The 15,904-nt window shown below is 37.5% G+C and overlaps 2 protein-coding genes across 2 annotated transcripts in view; both read right to left on the bottom strand.

Annotated features, from left to right (window-relative positions):
- Positions 1 to 299: 299 nt before the first annotated feature.
- LOC123864714 (nucleosomal histone kinase 1-like) lies at positions 300 to 1,201 on the bottom strand. Its single transcript, XM_045905337.1, has 2 exons — positions 1,153 to 1,201; positions 300 to 1,006 (listed from the first exon to the last, which is right to left on the bottom strand). The coding sequence occupies exons 1-2, from the start codon at positions 1,199 to 1,201 to the stop codon at positions 300 to 302; spliced, it is 756 nt and encodes a 251-aa protein (XP_045761293.1).
- A 2,155-nt stretch (positions 1,202 to 3,356) lies between these two features.
- The window catches only part of LOC123864477 (bystin), a 29,726-nt gene continuing 17,178 nt past the window's right edge, over positions 3,357 to 15,904 (bottom strand). The window contains exons 3-10 of the mRNA XM_045904953.1: positions 12,596 to 12,742; positions 11,731 to 11,854; positions 11,114 to 11,354; positions 10,743 to 10,899; positions 5,009 to 5,200; positions 4,307 to 4,515; positions 3,867 to 4,017; positions 3,357 to 3,482 (exon numbers count right to left, since the gene is read on the bottom strand). Coding sequence (XP_045760909.1) covers positions 3,402 to 3,482; positions 3,867 to 4,017; positions 4,307 to 4,515; positions 5,009 to 5,200; positions 10,743 to 10,899; positions 11,114 to 11,354; positions 11,731 to 11,854; positions 12,596 to 12,727 — 1,287 coding nt within the window. The 5' untranslated portion in view covers positions 12,728 to 12,742 and the 3' untranslated portion in view covers positions 3,357 to 3,401. The remainder of the gene's footprint in view (positions 3,483 to 3,866; positions 4,018 to 4,306; positions 4,516 to 5,008; positions 5,201 to 10,742; positions 10,900 to 11,113; positions 11,355 to 11,730; positions 11,855 to 12,595; positions 12,743 to 15,904) is intronic.

The raw sequence follows: 15,904 nt of genomic DNA, 5'->3' as shown, positions 1-15,904 counted from the left end.
ATTAAAATGTTTTATAATTAAAATTTTCAAAGTAAGATAACTATACCAAGTGGGGTATCATTTGAAAGGGCATATATCATACCTTTACATTCTAAAACAGATTTTTAATTTATTTTTATGTATAATAGTGTGGCGATATATAACGCCGCCCCTTTCGCTGTGGTGGTAGAATACTCTGTGTGAACCCAGCGAAAGGGGACTAGCTCTGTGGTCCAAGAGTAGGACCTAGGATTTGACAGATAAACAAGATAGATATTACTAGAGATTGTTTTATGTACATCAATAAGAGTTACGAGAACTTAATAAAAGCGTGTATAAACTCTGGTGTTTTTATGTGGTGATCCCGTGCCTCGTCCGTTTTGATCTCCATTCACAGCTTTACTTCCCTTCTTCTTCTTGCTTGTGAACTCTAGCTTGCTGCTTCTGGACACTCCTTGTGACTTCAGATAGGTTTCAAACATTTTCTTACACTTGCTGTAGTCGATACTGTCTTTGGGCTTCAATGTGTTAATGTATTCAAAGAATTTGATAAGGGCTTCAGGTACACTGCCAGATAGCTTGGTGATCTCCTTCCGGACGTTCCTCATGAAGGCCTCCTTCATCTCCTGCACGGTCTTGGGCTGCTGGAGACTCTTCTCCCAGGGCAGCTGTCCTGTGAGCCACTGCAGCATGTTGTAGCCCAGGATCTCCAGGTCACCACGCGTTGTGGCCACTCCTAGATGGGCATCCCTGCTGGTATACTCAATGGTGCCATTGTGTGCACACTTGGGGTCGGGCTTGAATTCCTTGTCATTAATCCGTGTTGCGAGGCCGAAGTCCACGAGGTAGGCCTGATGCTCCGTCCCCTTCTTAAGGCCCAGGAGTATGTTACCGCCTTTAATATCCGCGTGAACATAGCCTCTAGTGTGCACATACTCTAACACATCTAGCATTTGCAAGCCCAGCAGGAACACAGTATGTGGGGGGAACAAAGAGGTAGTCGTTAGCGTGGACCGGGTCAAGCCAGCTTACTTGGAATCACAAGCTCATCCCAATGAAGACATTCACATAAACAATCAGACGCCTAAAACTTCTCACACTCGCACCCGCACTAATAATCCTAATGACACACCTGATTCTCAACCCATGCAGACATGGAAGGATGCTGAGTACACCACTCGGGCGGGTCGGAAGGTGCGTTTCGCTCGCCCGTTTGATGCATAATCTTCCTTTCTCCCAGGGGGGGTGGTGTGGCGATATATAACGCCGCCCCTTTCGCTGTGGTGGTAGAATACTCTGTGTGAACCCAGCGAAAGGGGACTAGCTCTGTGGTCCAAGAGTAGGACCTAGGATTTGACAGATAAACAAGATAGATATTACTAGAGATTGTTTTATGTACATCAATAAGAGTTACGAGAACTTAATAAAAGCGTGTATAAACTCTGGTGTTTTTATGTGGTGATCCCGTGCCTCGTCCGTTGGTCCAGCGGGCTTACAATAGTTTTTGATTTATCGTGCAAAATGTAGGAAAAAATACCTGAGTACCCTCAGATTAATTACCCTCAGTACGCGAGTCTGACTCGCACTTGGCCGGTTTTTTGTTGTTTTGGGTATACGCGTCTGTTAGGTCCATTTTGATTCTTTGTCTGAGCTAGGTGGATCAGTGCTGCCAACAGTATAACTTTTCAGTTACAATTTTTATTTTTTATCCACTAAATAAATACCTATATACATAATTAAGTAAATAGCTGGACCTTGTCTGTGTCGGTGTTAGCTGGCGGGCGTGCTCTGCCTTTTTGGAGTGTTTTTTTGTTAAAACTGACTGGATAAGCGCTTTATGGGGGTGCCGTGCGTATGTCGGCGAGCGCCGGCACAGACGGGGTCCATACTTGTATAGTTTATCTAACTTGTTACAAATAACAACAAACTTGACATTGGCTAATCTTTGTAAAGCCAGACGACAGAGAAAAAAAAAAGAAGTAAATAAGTCAAATATGTTATTGGTCTGTGAAATGCGAGATTATTGGTCTGTGAATAGCACAGAATACTTTTACGTGTGAATCTGAGCGCTTCCCAGTCAGTTCCACCACCAAAAAACACCAACTAACACAAAAACCAGCCACTCTTAACAAAAAAAAAACACTCCAAACAAGCACAGCACGCGCGCCAGCAAACACCATCACAGACGAAGGCCTTTTTTTCTTCTCTTGTCTGGCTTTACTGGGCTTTACAAACTTGACATTGGCTAATCTGTGTAAAGCCCAGACTGGTATATAGTGATCTGTGGGACTTCGTCTGTGGTGGCGTTTGCTGGCGCGCGTGTTGTGACTTTTTGGAGTGTTTTTTTTGTTAAAACTGACTGGAAAGCGCTCTAAGGGGATGCCGTGCGTATGTCGGCGAGCGCCGGCACAGATGGGGTCCATACTTGTATAATTTAGCTAACTTGTTACAAATAACTACAAACTTGACATTGGCTAATCATTGTAAAAGCCAGACGAGAGAGAAAAAAAAAAGTGATCTGTGGTAAAGCCAGACGAGAGAGAGAGAGAAAAAATAAGATTTTAATTTTTCCCAATAGTTTTCTATTACATTGTTCATTATTATATGTAGTTATTTAATATGAAATAAATGATACAGTTTTGCAAATGGCAATAAATAAAGAGGCTCTCAACCTTCAACAGGTACTAAATATAACCTAGTAGGTACTATAGTTTTCAATCCATGAGTTTTCAATTTTCCATTGTAAATACAAATCTTCAATGAAATATCAGGGTTGTTTAAACAGTAAAGAAGAGAAACAGACACTTTCAGTGGCATGAATGTAAAGTGGTTGTAATAACAATGCAAAGTCAATTAAATGTAGGTAATGTTAGGTGCCACAAATGTCGACAAGTGTTGCTATCAGATTTGAGTGCTGTATACAAAAAAACACCTTGTATGAAAAATTGTGATAGCTATGATTCCAAAAAATTTATATACCTCCTTGAAGATCAGTTGCCTCATTGGATTAAAGAAAAAGTTGAAGAAGAACAATGGACAAGGGGAAAATTACATTGTGCACATTGTAGATGTAAAGTGGGTACATTTGATTTTGTGTCTGGCAGGAAATGTGATTGTGGTACAACAGTTTTACCACCGGTTCATTTTGTTTCTAGTCAAATTGATATTCCAATTTTGTTACCCAATTTGAAAAAGTAGTTTTAGGTACATGAACATTAATTTTGTAAATAAATCTTTCATCTTGGGCCTCACCTATCCTATCCTACCTGGCTTTCTTTCTATCCTGCCTAAATTATCTGATAATAATATGTAACCACTAGTTTTTATTCTGACATGTTTTCATTATAATAAGAGGTATGTAAGGAAAATAAGACGAATGAGTTCATATAATAAACTTTATTAATTAAAAACAGTTATACATTTTATTCAACAATCATACAATTCTGTATTTGATCATTAACTTCTATGTCCCTGCACTTGGCTGCTTGTAGTTCACGTCTTATCTGAAAAAAAGTAATAATAATAATGAAGCTAATTAAGATGACGTTTGACACTTTAACAATTAAGTAATTAAAAATTGCTATAATATATTACACTATCACATCACACTTCAGACTAATATTATAAAGGCGAAAGTTGGTATGTATGTGTGTGTGTATGAGTGTTTGTTTTTTACTCTTTCATGCAAAAACTACTGGACGGAACACAAGTTACTTCTAAGATATATTACTTACTTAGATACTTACTAAGATATAGTAAAATCAAAGAGTTCCCACAAGATAATAAAATAAAAATAAAAAGATTAAAAAAAAATCTATATCCACACAAATGAAGTCGCGGGCATCAGCTAGTTGAGTATATTATTAAATAAAAAATAAGTTCTTTACCTCTAGAGTGATAGTGGGGTGTGATTGTTTCCGCAGGAGTTCTAGCAGTGCATCTCGTTGTTCTGTTGATATGTCAGCTTTGTAACGTTGAACAAAAGTCAGCAATGCCTGGTGCCACAGCACCGGTAACATTCTGGATTCACTTTGAAACCTGTGTTGCAAACAACATAACACATAAATACATATTTAAAATTAATGCAATGAATAGCTAGTTTAATTTTAAATAAAATAAAAATCGGCCAAGAGCGAGTCGGACTTGTACACGAAGGATTCTGTACCATGGTTCAAGAAAAACACTATTTTTTCTTAATTTTCATGGTGACCATTTTGAAAGTTTTATTATTTGTTATAGTGGTTATAGAAATACACATTCTGTGAAAGTTTCGACTCTACCTATTATGGTTTAAATTACTTAATAATACATTGAAACCATAGCCCACCTGAGAAAATGGAAAACAACTGAATCCACCACCCTGTATGGCAGAGCATATTTCTTATCAAACAATATTCTCAAGAATATAGAACTAGCGCCAGTGTAGTCCATTTCCGCGATCTTTAGCAAAGCAGCACTAGAATGAAGCACTGGTACAGAATTCCTAGCCAAAACCGAGCCAACAATTACAGCCTCGCGCAACGTGCAGTCTCCAGCCTGAAACCATAAACTTCATTTATAAGTTGCAAATAATAGCTGCTTTGTAAACCTTAACCATACTAATCTGTCTGTCTGCTATCTTTTCACAGCCCATCTGCTTAATTGACAATTAAGAAAAGGCACAGAAATAGTTTGCGGCAAGGGGAAGGACATAAGCTGATTAATTTTTGTCCCAGAAAATCAAAGAGTTCCCACAGGACATTAATACAAACTCTAATCTACACAGAAGAGGGCATCATCTAATTTTGCTAAGTACAGAGATAGCATGCACCCTGGCGACAGATAAGGCTATTTAAGCGAAACCGAAACTTACGTGGACGGGCATCATTTAGTTAATCATATTTTTTTTTATTTCAAGCTTAATGCTTGAAAAAAAAAATTGATCCATAATGTCTTGTGTGGTTTATATTTCTTACAAAGCTGCACCGATATGCATTTTGATGTACCAAAACCACATTAAAAGATAGCTTAAAACTATGATTACACTTACTTCTAAAAGTGGCAGTAAAATGCCTTTCATGAAAGCTCCTGGCTTGAATAGAGATTTCCTTAGGGCTTGATATAAATGAAAGTTTAATCTTTTATATTCAGCTAAATCATCTCTTACTCTAGGCAGGAGTACCAAGTTATAAAATCTCTGTGCCATTTTCTCTTTTAAATTTGAGGCAAAAATCCTTGTTGCCTGAAACAAAAGAGTATTAAGAATTTAATGCGGCTACAAGCTACAAATGAACAATTACACTACCAAGCTATTTATAACGCTACAACAAAGCTATTTATAATGCAAAAATCAAAATATTATTATATTACATTATAAAAACATTATTAAACATTTACAAGTAACTTTTGAATCATCCAATGCATCTACCATTGGTTCAGAATGCCTTTCCTATCGAGAAGAACCAGCAAGAGACTCGTTTATTGTTCTTTTCAAAGATTTGATTTACAATATTATTATTAAGGGTGGAGATGAGCGTAGGCTAATATAAATATGTCTGGTAGTCTGGGCTCATCTCTATTCACAACACCTGTCCGGTGTTGTGTCTGGCTGAGGGCCTGGGGGGAGAGTGCTGGTCATGTAGATCCCCTAGGTAAGGCTGGTGTGTTTCCTTCCCGTGGTTGCTGCCTGTTATTGGTCTGATTCCCTCTGAATCAGATATAACAAAAACCATCAGCCGTACCCCAATCATCCCTTACCTTGTGTCCCAGCTCCTATTTTACTCCTATTCTACCGTCCTACACACTGTACAGGCACTATCTTGCATCTACCATCAAACACCCCCTAGCTACTCAGACAGGCACGCTACACAAAACAGACATCTACACTTCAACGCCGAACATCGGGCGGCGGAAACTAACCCGATAAACGCGGGCTTGCTCGCGTCGGCTAGCAGGAGCCAGGAGGAACCAAATCCCCCCCAAAAGTCTGCGTATAGCGCCTTGGGAAAGCGTTATAACTATTTCTCCCAACCCCCCCTTTTTTATGAAAATGTCGAATAATGAGAAATGCGATTTGCCTTGCGATCCGGCTAGCCCCCGGCGCTCATGGGTACCCGGGCCTGTGAGTGAGAAGTTGGTTACCGAAGACTACACAGGAGCGGCCGACCAGGCTCCTGTGTCAGTGAATGCTACTGGCACTACCAAAAAGCTTATACAGCAGGCGTTCCATCCGAGCCTTTTTGTTACAAGACCTAGGTCTTCTTCAATGGGGAACATCTCCACAGCCAGCCATCCAACAAATATATCACCTACAAAGACAGTGGAACAGAAAGCTGAAGACTGTGATAATAATGAAGCACAATTCCCTCCTTCCTGGCAAAGACTACCAACTGAACGAAACCCTAAGAGGAAAAAAGCTTCAAATAGCCCACCATACAGCAATATAGACGTTCCCACAAAGAAAGGTGTCAGTACCTCAAATCGTTTCAGTGGATTACCTATAGATCTGACTGATGAACCAATGAATGAATATCCCAAAAAAATCATCAAGCCACCACCTATTATACTTTACGGAATAGAAGATGTATCAAAACTAACAGAGTTATTAAACAGTACCATACCTAGTGATAGCTATACTTACAAAGTAATTAATAGAAACCAACTTAGGATCACTACTCAGTCTACTGAAATATATAAAAATGTAATCGAACTGATGCGTAAAAATAGTCTCATTGGCCATACTTTTACTCAGAAACAGAACAGGTGCTATAGAATAGTGGTTAAAAACCTCCATCATACTACGCCAGTAGAGGCTATCATAGAAGAAATGGAAAAATCAGGTAACAAAGTTAGGGGTGAAGTGATCTGTGCAAAATCCAGAAAAAATAAGATGCCATTGAATATGTTTTTTGTGAACCTTGAACCCAGTGAGAACAACACAAAAGTAAAAGATATCGAATTCATATTCAACACAAGGGTAAAGATAGAAGACCCAAGAAAAACAAATGAGATCCCACAGTGTACTAGATGTCAACAGTATGGTCACACAAAAAATAATTGTATGCGCCCTTTTAGGTGCGTTAAATGCGCTCAAGGACATCGAACCACAGATTGTCCAAAAAAGGACAGAAACTCACCGGCCACTTGCACCCTTTGTCTTGGTAGTCATCCAGCCAATTACAAAGGATGTCAGGTATACAAAGAAATTCGAGCAAGAAAAATGGGTACGAAACCAGCAGACACGAATCTGAAGGAAAATAGGAAAACAAGTACACGCACGCCTGTATATCCTGACGATTTTCCACCACTAAAGCCCAAAAACAAGTATGCCAGACAAGAATCAACAAATAATAAAGAACAAACACAAGAAAAAAATGAACGCCAACATACCCACATGTCTAACGCGAAAACCACTGGATACTGGGAAAAAAGAACACAGAGCACTCAAGCTCAGCCAACAAATATGTTAGAACAAATTATATCAAAACAATCTGAAAAGATAGACATTCTCATACAACAATTAGGTACCCTTATGGGACTCCTAACGACTCTAATAGCCCAATGTCAACAGAGAAATCCCTAAAAATTGCTACATGGAATGTAAATGGCTTATCTCCGAATAAGAATGAAATTGAAGTCTTTATTAATTATAACAAAATAGACATCCTTTTAGTAGCAGAGACTCACATGACGGACGACAGGACAGTTAAATTTAAAGGGTATAATGTATATTTCACTAACCACCCAGATGGAACATCGCATGCTGGCGCCGCCATAATAATAAAAGAAAATATTAAACAACATGTACTTCCTAACTTTAGACATGAATACCTACAAGCCTCTATAGTATCCATAGATGACTGGCAAGGAACTCTAAATGTCGCTGCAGTATATTGTCCGCCCCGACATAGAATCACTGACAACATGTTTCGTGAGTTCTTTCAGACACTTGGCATGAAATACATTGCTGGTGGTGACTGGAACGCTAAAAACACCACATGGGGCTCGAGATTAACTACCACAAGAGGGAGAGAATTAAAAAAGGCAGTTGACGAAAACCATCTTAGAGTGTTGTCTACCGGAGAACCAACTCATTGGCCAACTGATCAAAATAAAACCCCAGACCTTATTGACTTCTTTATCAGTAAAGGATTGTCGGGGGTGTACACCAAAGTAGAATCAAGTTTAGATGGATCATCTGACCACACACCAGTTATGTGTACCCTAAGCACAACGGTTATCCTGAAGGAACCACGAGACGCTCTATGCAATATAAAGACAGACTGGGAAGCCTTTCGGGACTACATAGAGGATAAAACAAATCTGAGTATGTCTCTTAAAACAGAAGAAGAAGTAGAAAGTGCTGCCTGGTATACAACTAACCTTATACAAGAAGCTGCATGGTTATCTACTCCTCACATTGAATCTACAACACAAATTCGGGACTACACAATAGCAATCCGAAATAAGATAACTGAAAAGAGAAGCCTTAGAAGAAAATGGCACACAAGTAGAAACGCACATGATAAACGACTTCTCAACAAATCTCAGAAAGAATTAAAAATGATGTTGCATGAAAATGAAAACATAACCCTACAAGATCGGCTGAAAACCTTATCCCCCCACAAAGCAGAAGATTACTCTCTTTTTAAAATCACTAAGACTTTCAAAAGATCAAAGGAACATGTGCCACCACTAAAGAAGACTGATGGTAACTGGACTAGAAACCCCTCAGAAAAGGCAGAATTATTTGCCCAATTCCTACAAGGCGTATTTAAACCTAACGACCCAGATGTCTCACATCCTGAAGACGAGATCGACGTGTTTCTAAAGAGTGATCACCAAATGTCACTTCCAATGCGACCAGTAACCCCAAGAGAAGTTTGTAGACATATCAATAATCTAAAGTTAAAAAAGGCGCCTGGGTATGACCTCATAACAGCCGAGGTTCTAAAAGAATTGCCAAGAAAAGGAATTGTGCTGATTACAATCATTTTCAATGCAATTTTACGATTACAGTACTTTCCTTCGATTTGGAAAGTTTCTATTATAAACATGGTAGCTAAGCCAGGAAAGCCCCCAACGGAAGTATCCTCATACAGGCCAATAAGTCTTCTCCCATTACTTTCAAAATTGTTCGAGAAAGTTATTCTACAGCGTCTTCTTCCACTCCTAGAAGAACAAAATGTAATACCAGACCACCAATTTGGATTTCGTGCCCACCATGGAACGACTGAACAGATTCATCGAGTTGCACACACAGTCCGCCAAGCATTGGAACGGAAAGAATATTGTTCAGCAGCATTCCTAGATATCCAACAAGCCTTTGACCGGGTCTGGCACAAAGGCCTACTCTATAAATTGAAACGCTGTTTACCAAACACAGCATATATGCTTATGAAATCTTATTTATCTCAACGGATATTCCAAGTCAAATGTGATGACAGCTTATCTACCTTCTATGCCATCGAAGCAGGAGTTCCACAAGGATCTGTACTAGGCCCTGTCTTGTATACCATCTATACTGCCGACTTACCTGTGTCAAAAGATGTGATCACAGCGACATATGCCGATGACACTGCTCTACTTGCCTGCAACAACGACGCCAATATTGCATCGCTCAAACTACAAGAACATCTCAGCAAAATAAGCTCCTGGCTAAAAAAATGGAGAATAAGAGCTAGTGCAGCGAAATCGAGCCATATAACTTTTACTTTGAAAAAAGGAGATTGCCCACCTGTCAAACTAGACGAGACCATCCTACCTACGCAAACAACAATCAAGTACCTAGGTATGCATCTGGATAGGAGGTTGACTTGGAGAGATCACATCAAGAAAAAAAGAGATCAGGCCAACTGGAAGTTTCGAGAACTATACTGGCTGATAGGCAGACAGTCCTCACTGAGCTTTGAAAATAAGCTTCTCATATATAAATGCATCATCAAACCAGTATGGACTTACGGCATTCAGCTCTGGGGTTCAGCAAGCCACTCAAACATTGAGATACTCCAGCGCTTCCAGAACAATGTTTTGAAGGTCTTATGTAACGCACCATGGTTCACAAAAAACAGTGAAGTACATGCATACACAGAAATCCCCACAGTAAAGGAGGAAATAGACAGGACACTTGAGGCCTACAAACAGAGACTTGAGGGTCACAAAAACAGCCTAGCAGTCCAACTTCTGGATGCCAGTTACAGCACGTTCCGCCTTAAGAGGACAAGATTGGCCAGCATATAGTAATACTTATCTTGAAGGGATGTCACATCGCTGGATGTGCAAAACCCAAACTGATAAAACATTTGGTCCTCAAATCTGTTCATAGTCCACCGACTGATTGCAGATGGAAGAGATATGAAAGAAAAAAAAAAAAAAAAATTACAATATTATGCCAGGTATAAAAGTACCTAATTGAAGTCCCACACATTGCTAGAGCAAGCTGCAAGTCAAACCCACACTCTTTTATAATTCACATAATCTTCGATCGTATAATATGCTTTTTTCAGAACCATATTTTTAATAGTATTAATTTAAAAACCTTTTTCTGAGCAAATCCATACTAATACTATAAATGCAAAAGTGTGTCTGTCTGTCTGTCTGCTACGTTTTCACAGCCCAATCACTGATCCGATTTTAATGAAATTTGGTACAGACTTGGGATACATCCCGGGGAAGGACATAGGCTACTTTTTATACCGGAAAATCAAAGAGTTCCTACGGGATTTTAAATAACCGAAATCCACGCGAGCGAAGCCGCGGGCATCCTCTAGTGAAAAATAAATTACCTGATACATGGCTGCAGCTGACCACGTTGTAGGTTCAGTAATATATAGTATTTGTTCCCAGTTTTGCAGATGTGGTATCATTTTAAATGCCTTAGGCAATTTCCCAGATCTGTATTTCTGTAAGACATCTCTAACACCTTGATACATGGTCTTAATTCTGGAAAAAATTGGTCTTATTATTATATATTAATATTTACTCTTATTACAATATTGCAATGGTTATTCTTCTTACTTAGTATATTTTCAGCTGTCTCAAAAGAAATCATATCAAATATAATTACATGTAATATGTAAACAGTGATCCAATACATTCTACATCAAGATAAGAAATACTAGAAGTATTTCAGGTAAACTAATGGCTTGGTACTTACCTTGGGTCAATATTTTGTAATTTCAATGTTTCTACATCTGAGAATTGAGTTAGTAGTTCAGTTTGTTTGTCTGTAATTTTATCTTTTATGATATCTGCCAGTGTTCGTGTTTTCTCAGGTTTAGAGGACATAAACATTTTAAGAGCTTCCTCATCTTCTTCATTGATTTCAATGTTATCATAAAAAGTATCTGGTTCCAAATCATCATGGTCTGAACCGTCTTCATGGTCAGAAGTTTGATCTAAATATAAATAAAGAATAAAGTTTACTGTAACACCTTAGTGTTATGAATCATTCATTGCGACTTACTTCAAAATAATTAGGTGAGTATTTCATGAAAAAGATCATTATCAAGATATTTTACGCTAAGGACCAATATAAGTATAGCCAATAACCAAAGTAAGTTCTATATCTTAACATCAAAATATTTAATTGCACCATTTTTTTCAGTCTTCGAAGGCAGATAGAAATCATTTCTAATCAATCTTATGAGACCTCATTAAATGGCAACATGCACAATGGCAGGCCCATATGCATGAATAGATATCTGCCCTTGGTTACTGACCCATTTCAAATAAGTATCCCACAGTGGTAAATCATTGTTTGTGATCACTTACCATGAAGTGATAATGAAGCTGAAGGAGTGGAAACAGCAGTGGCAGAAGAAATTCCATTACCAATTTCAGCTTGTTGCCTCCTTGCAGCTTTTAGGATTTTTTTTGATAAGTCAGCATTAACAAACTGGAAAATATTAATCAAAATTATAAAAAACAAAGAAACTATTATAACAGTGGTGACAAATTATTACAAGGGTACCTCTCTGTGGGTAAGGCGCGGTTAGAAGGCAATGGTGATACACAGTACACACAGATAACGATAATTACCATTATTACTTGTGGAAATAACACAATTTTAATCCCACCAAGGAGATCACTTCGAGGAAGCAGGCTCTTATGTTAACAAGTGAATACTTAAATGTTTCTAATTAAGAATTAGTCAATATCAGAGTTCATTCGTCACTTAGCCAAGAATCAAATGGAAATCATTGAATGAAATTTTATGAAATGATCAAAAATAAAATACTACAATAGTTGTAAAAATTAATTCAGTTTCTATAAAGCATTATCCGAATGCAAAATGAACCGGTTATAACTAGCCATGGCTGAAGTCTCCCATCAGAACAGACCAGGGACAATTTAGATAGGTAGGTTTACCTATTATAAATTCCGCAAATGCCATAAACACTGCGCCAGAAAGGTATTATTGTAAATTAAAACAGAAAATATTGCTATTATATAGAAATACCTCAAAATATGGTCGCAACAAAAACTAGAATCGTTTGCTAATAAAACTAGAATATTTTTAATCTCATTAAGTATTTTAGTCGATAAAAAAAAACTTGGTAAAGAAAAGTTGATAAAACAATGATTTAAATGAAGACAGATATCAATGAGATTGAGGGATTGAAGAAAACAAACTTACTTCTTCATCGCCTTCGTTTCTGGTTTTCTCTTTTCTATTTTTTATTTTTATAGCATTCGACGTTTCTATTTGATCTGCGAGTGATATGTTTTTTGCCACTTGTGAGGGTTTAAATTTTTTAGCCTTCCCCATTGTTAAATGGATTATTTAAGAAATTAAGAAATATATTTTAATAAATAGAAACACACTGACAGATCACCTACTGATATCCATACACTTCAATTTCATGTACACCATGTGCTTTTTTGATTAGCCCAGTGTTTCCACATACGGTTTTAGTTTTACCCTAGTTTCTATAGGAATTCTTCCTATATTACATTTTTTTAAGTAACCTTATTTAGGGCGCATTGCAAAAAATAATTTGGAAGGTTAGTAATTAATTAACATCATTTTATGATCCTAAATATTAAGTCTTCTGTCTTAAATGAAGAAGTTGGTTACTATTTTCTTCCATTTTCAAATTTTACTACCTCTCAGTTTCATACGAATAAAAGACGCGACAGGCTGAAGTGGCAATCGAGGAGGGAACACCCTGAACACCTGCACAGCCCCCACGCTAATACAATGAGGGTGAGTGCGGGTGACATGCGGGGCGTCCCCCGCCTCAAACCCCGATTGCCATCTCAAGCTGTCGTGGACTATAGGTACCTAGGTACAATAGAGTCAAATATAATGAAAGCTGATAGAATATTGAAGAAGATAGAAAGATGAAGATACTTTAACATTTATAGAAACCTGCAAATAATGATAGGAACTACAGAAAATGTCACTTGTTGTTTTTATAACATCACCTGTTTTTACCGAACGGATTTATTTAAAAAAATATATATTATTCCACAATGCAAAAAAATAACTAAATTTAACCCTTTTGAGCCCTTTTATAAATCCAAGTAAATTGCAATGAGCTACCATCTGTAGTTTAATTTTACCTCGAATCAACATAAATCCCTCCCTATACGCATAAAAAAACGCCTTGTAGTTGTTGTTTCACCTCAAAAATAAGGAAAAAAAACTCTAAACGTGGCAACACTGAGCCCACAGTTTTTTTAAACTGTTTTTACGGCTCTGGGTTCTAGCCTTTCTGAGCCTATCAACCCATAGAGAACAGAGAATTCAAAGACAAAGAGTGTGACAACGTCGCGCGTCGGTAAGTATTGCTAATTTAGGGTATTCACCAAGAAAATGGACCCGCCAGTGGGTCAAAGCGGTGGGACCACGGATCTGACACCCAATAGAAACGGTAATTTTATGAAACACGTTGGATTGACCAAGGCCAGCTTGGCCGGTCAACCAAACCATGCAGATAGTTCGAAAAACCGATAGAAGTTGGGGTTCCAAATCCCAACCCCAAGGTGCTTGAATGGCGACCTCGCACCGGAAGGCGTTGGTAAACCCCCCCATTAGGTGGACAGACGATACCAAACGAGTCGCAGCGAGCCCCTGGATTCAGACGGCGCAAGACCGTAGCCTGTGGAAATCCCTACTAGAGACCTATATGCTATGTCCAGCCTGAACGTCTATCGGTTGACGATGATGATATCTCATTTGCTTTTACTTTGAAAGAAAATATCGTGTGAGGAAACCTGCATACAGTTGTCCATATCGTTCTTAAAGGTGCGTGAAGTCTACGAATCCGCACTTAACTAGCGTGGTGGACTTTGAACTAAATCCTTCTGATTCTGAGAGGTATAGTGGAGTTGATGTTGATGAAGAAGAATTTTTTAACTGACTTCAAGTTAAAAAGCAGGAGGCTTTCTATTCAATGTATGATATCTTTTACTGCTATCTGTTAAGCTGAACCGTTTTTGAAAATTATTTTTTGATTTGATATATATTTTCATTAGGACGTAATGAATACCTGGCTTCGGAGATTAAAAAGAATAAATAGTAAATTAAAAATAAACCAGTAATAATAAAGGAATAAAGAGTAAATTAAAAAAAAAACCAGTCAAGTGCAAGTCAGAACTCGCTCTTTTAGGGTTCTGTAGTACATTATTTATGAATATCATATTATATTTGGCTGTATGAAATATTTATTTTCCGAGCTAAAACATCGCAATAAACCGTGCAAGAAAACCCCAAAAATATTCATTTGTTTTGGTCACAGCTTCCAAACTTTTTTATAAATCGTTATTTTCAGTATTTATTGTTTAAATATGTAGGTTGGTACATCATAAACCGAAATTTTACATTCCTTACTAGTATAGTTTTGAATTAGACCCCGTCACAAAAATGGTTTAAATCTGACAACTTTGACGCCCCCCATTTCCTTATTTCTTGATTTCTTGAGATAAAAAAATAAAAAAAATATATATTCGTATTTCTAACCTACTTCCAAAAAGGAGGTGGTTCTCTCTTACTCAATGCCCTCTAAACAACCTGTGACCGGTGGATAGACAGATGGACAGACAGACAGACACCAGAGTGACATTAATAGGGCTCCGTTTTTACCCTTTGGGTGCGGAATCGTAACAACCAGGATAGCTACAGCATAATTCACTATTTTTGCACTAGTCTTGTACAAAAGAGTTCAACGAGCACAAAGCTCCACCTATTTTGAACGCTGATTTTTATTTTAAGAACTTTCGGCTTCACTGTGTTATTATTCAAAAAGCCGTTCATCCAACATTAAAACTATATACTTGGGTATTACATACTTTGCAATTTCGATTAAAAGTCTTAATTTTTATTTGAAGAGTAAAAAAATATAGTAATAGAGAAATGCTGCTTGTTTTATTTATTAAATTACACTAGAGAGCTTAAAGTAAAAATTCTTTCCAAAAAACAGACTTCCAAAGCCAACTACAATAAAAAAAAAATTGTGCTTGTTGAAGTCGGGCTAGAATATTATAAAAAACTTGAAATCCATGCGTGTTACTCGCCCACGTATAGAAAAATGTTAGATACCTACCTATTGTACTGTCAGTCTACTTCAGCTTTTTGAAAATAATTTTTATTCCTTAAGTTTTAGCGGTCAGTCTGTTGGGTAGATCCTCTCGTTAGAGAGTAATAATATATTCCTTGGGTAAATCTAAATAAAACAACAAACCTATCGCATGTGCGTGATATTTATTTTATTTTCTCTGAACTTATTTACGTACTCGGCGATCATAATTATTTGCGCTGTTCAAAATATATTCATTCGACTGTAATAATATGGCTAATGTGCTCAGTTTAGTTAAAGTAGTTACAATGACTAGTACACAAATAACATAGCATTGTAAAATAGATTTTTCATTGTACTGAACAATCTAAAATCATAACTTATCAGGAGTAGGTAAGTATATAAAAATTACATAAAAAGCAATA

Source organism: Maniola jurtina, chromosome 4 (genome assembly GCF_905333055.1).
Source record: "Maniola jurtina chromosome 4, ilManJurt1.1, whole genome shotgun sequence".
NCBI lineage: Eukaryota > Metazoa > Arthropoda > Insecta > Lepidoptera > Nymphalidae > Maniola > Maniola jurtina.
This window is presented reverse-complemented; position numbering and strand designations above follow the sequence as displayed.

Excerpts from the sequence above, each read along its gene's own strand:
- LOC123864714 (XM_045905337.1), bottom strand. The coding sequence starts at position 1,201 with ATGCATCAAACGGGCGAGCGAAACGCACCTTCCGACCCGCCCGAGTGG. Across the intron at positions 1,007-1,152 it reads TTCCGACCCGCCCGAGTGGT|CTGGCTTGACCCGGTCCACG; the intron begins GTACTCAGCATC and ends ATTCCAAGTAAG.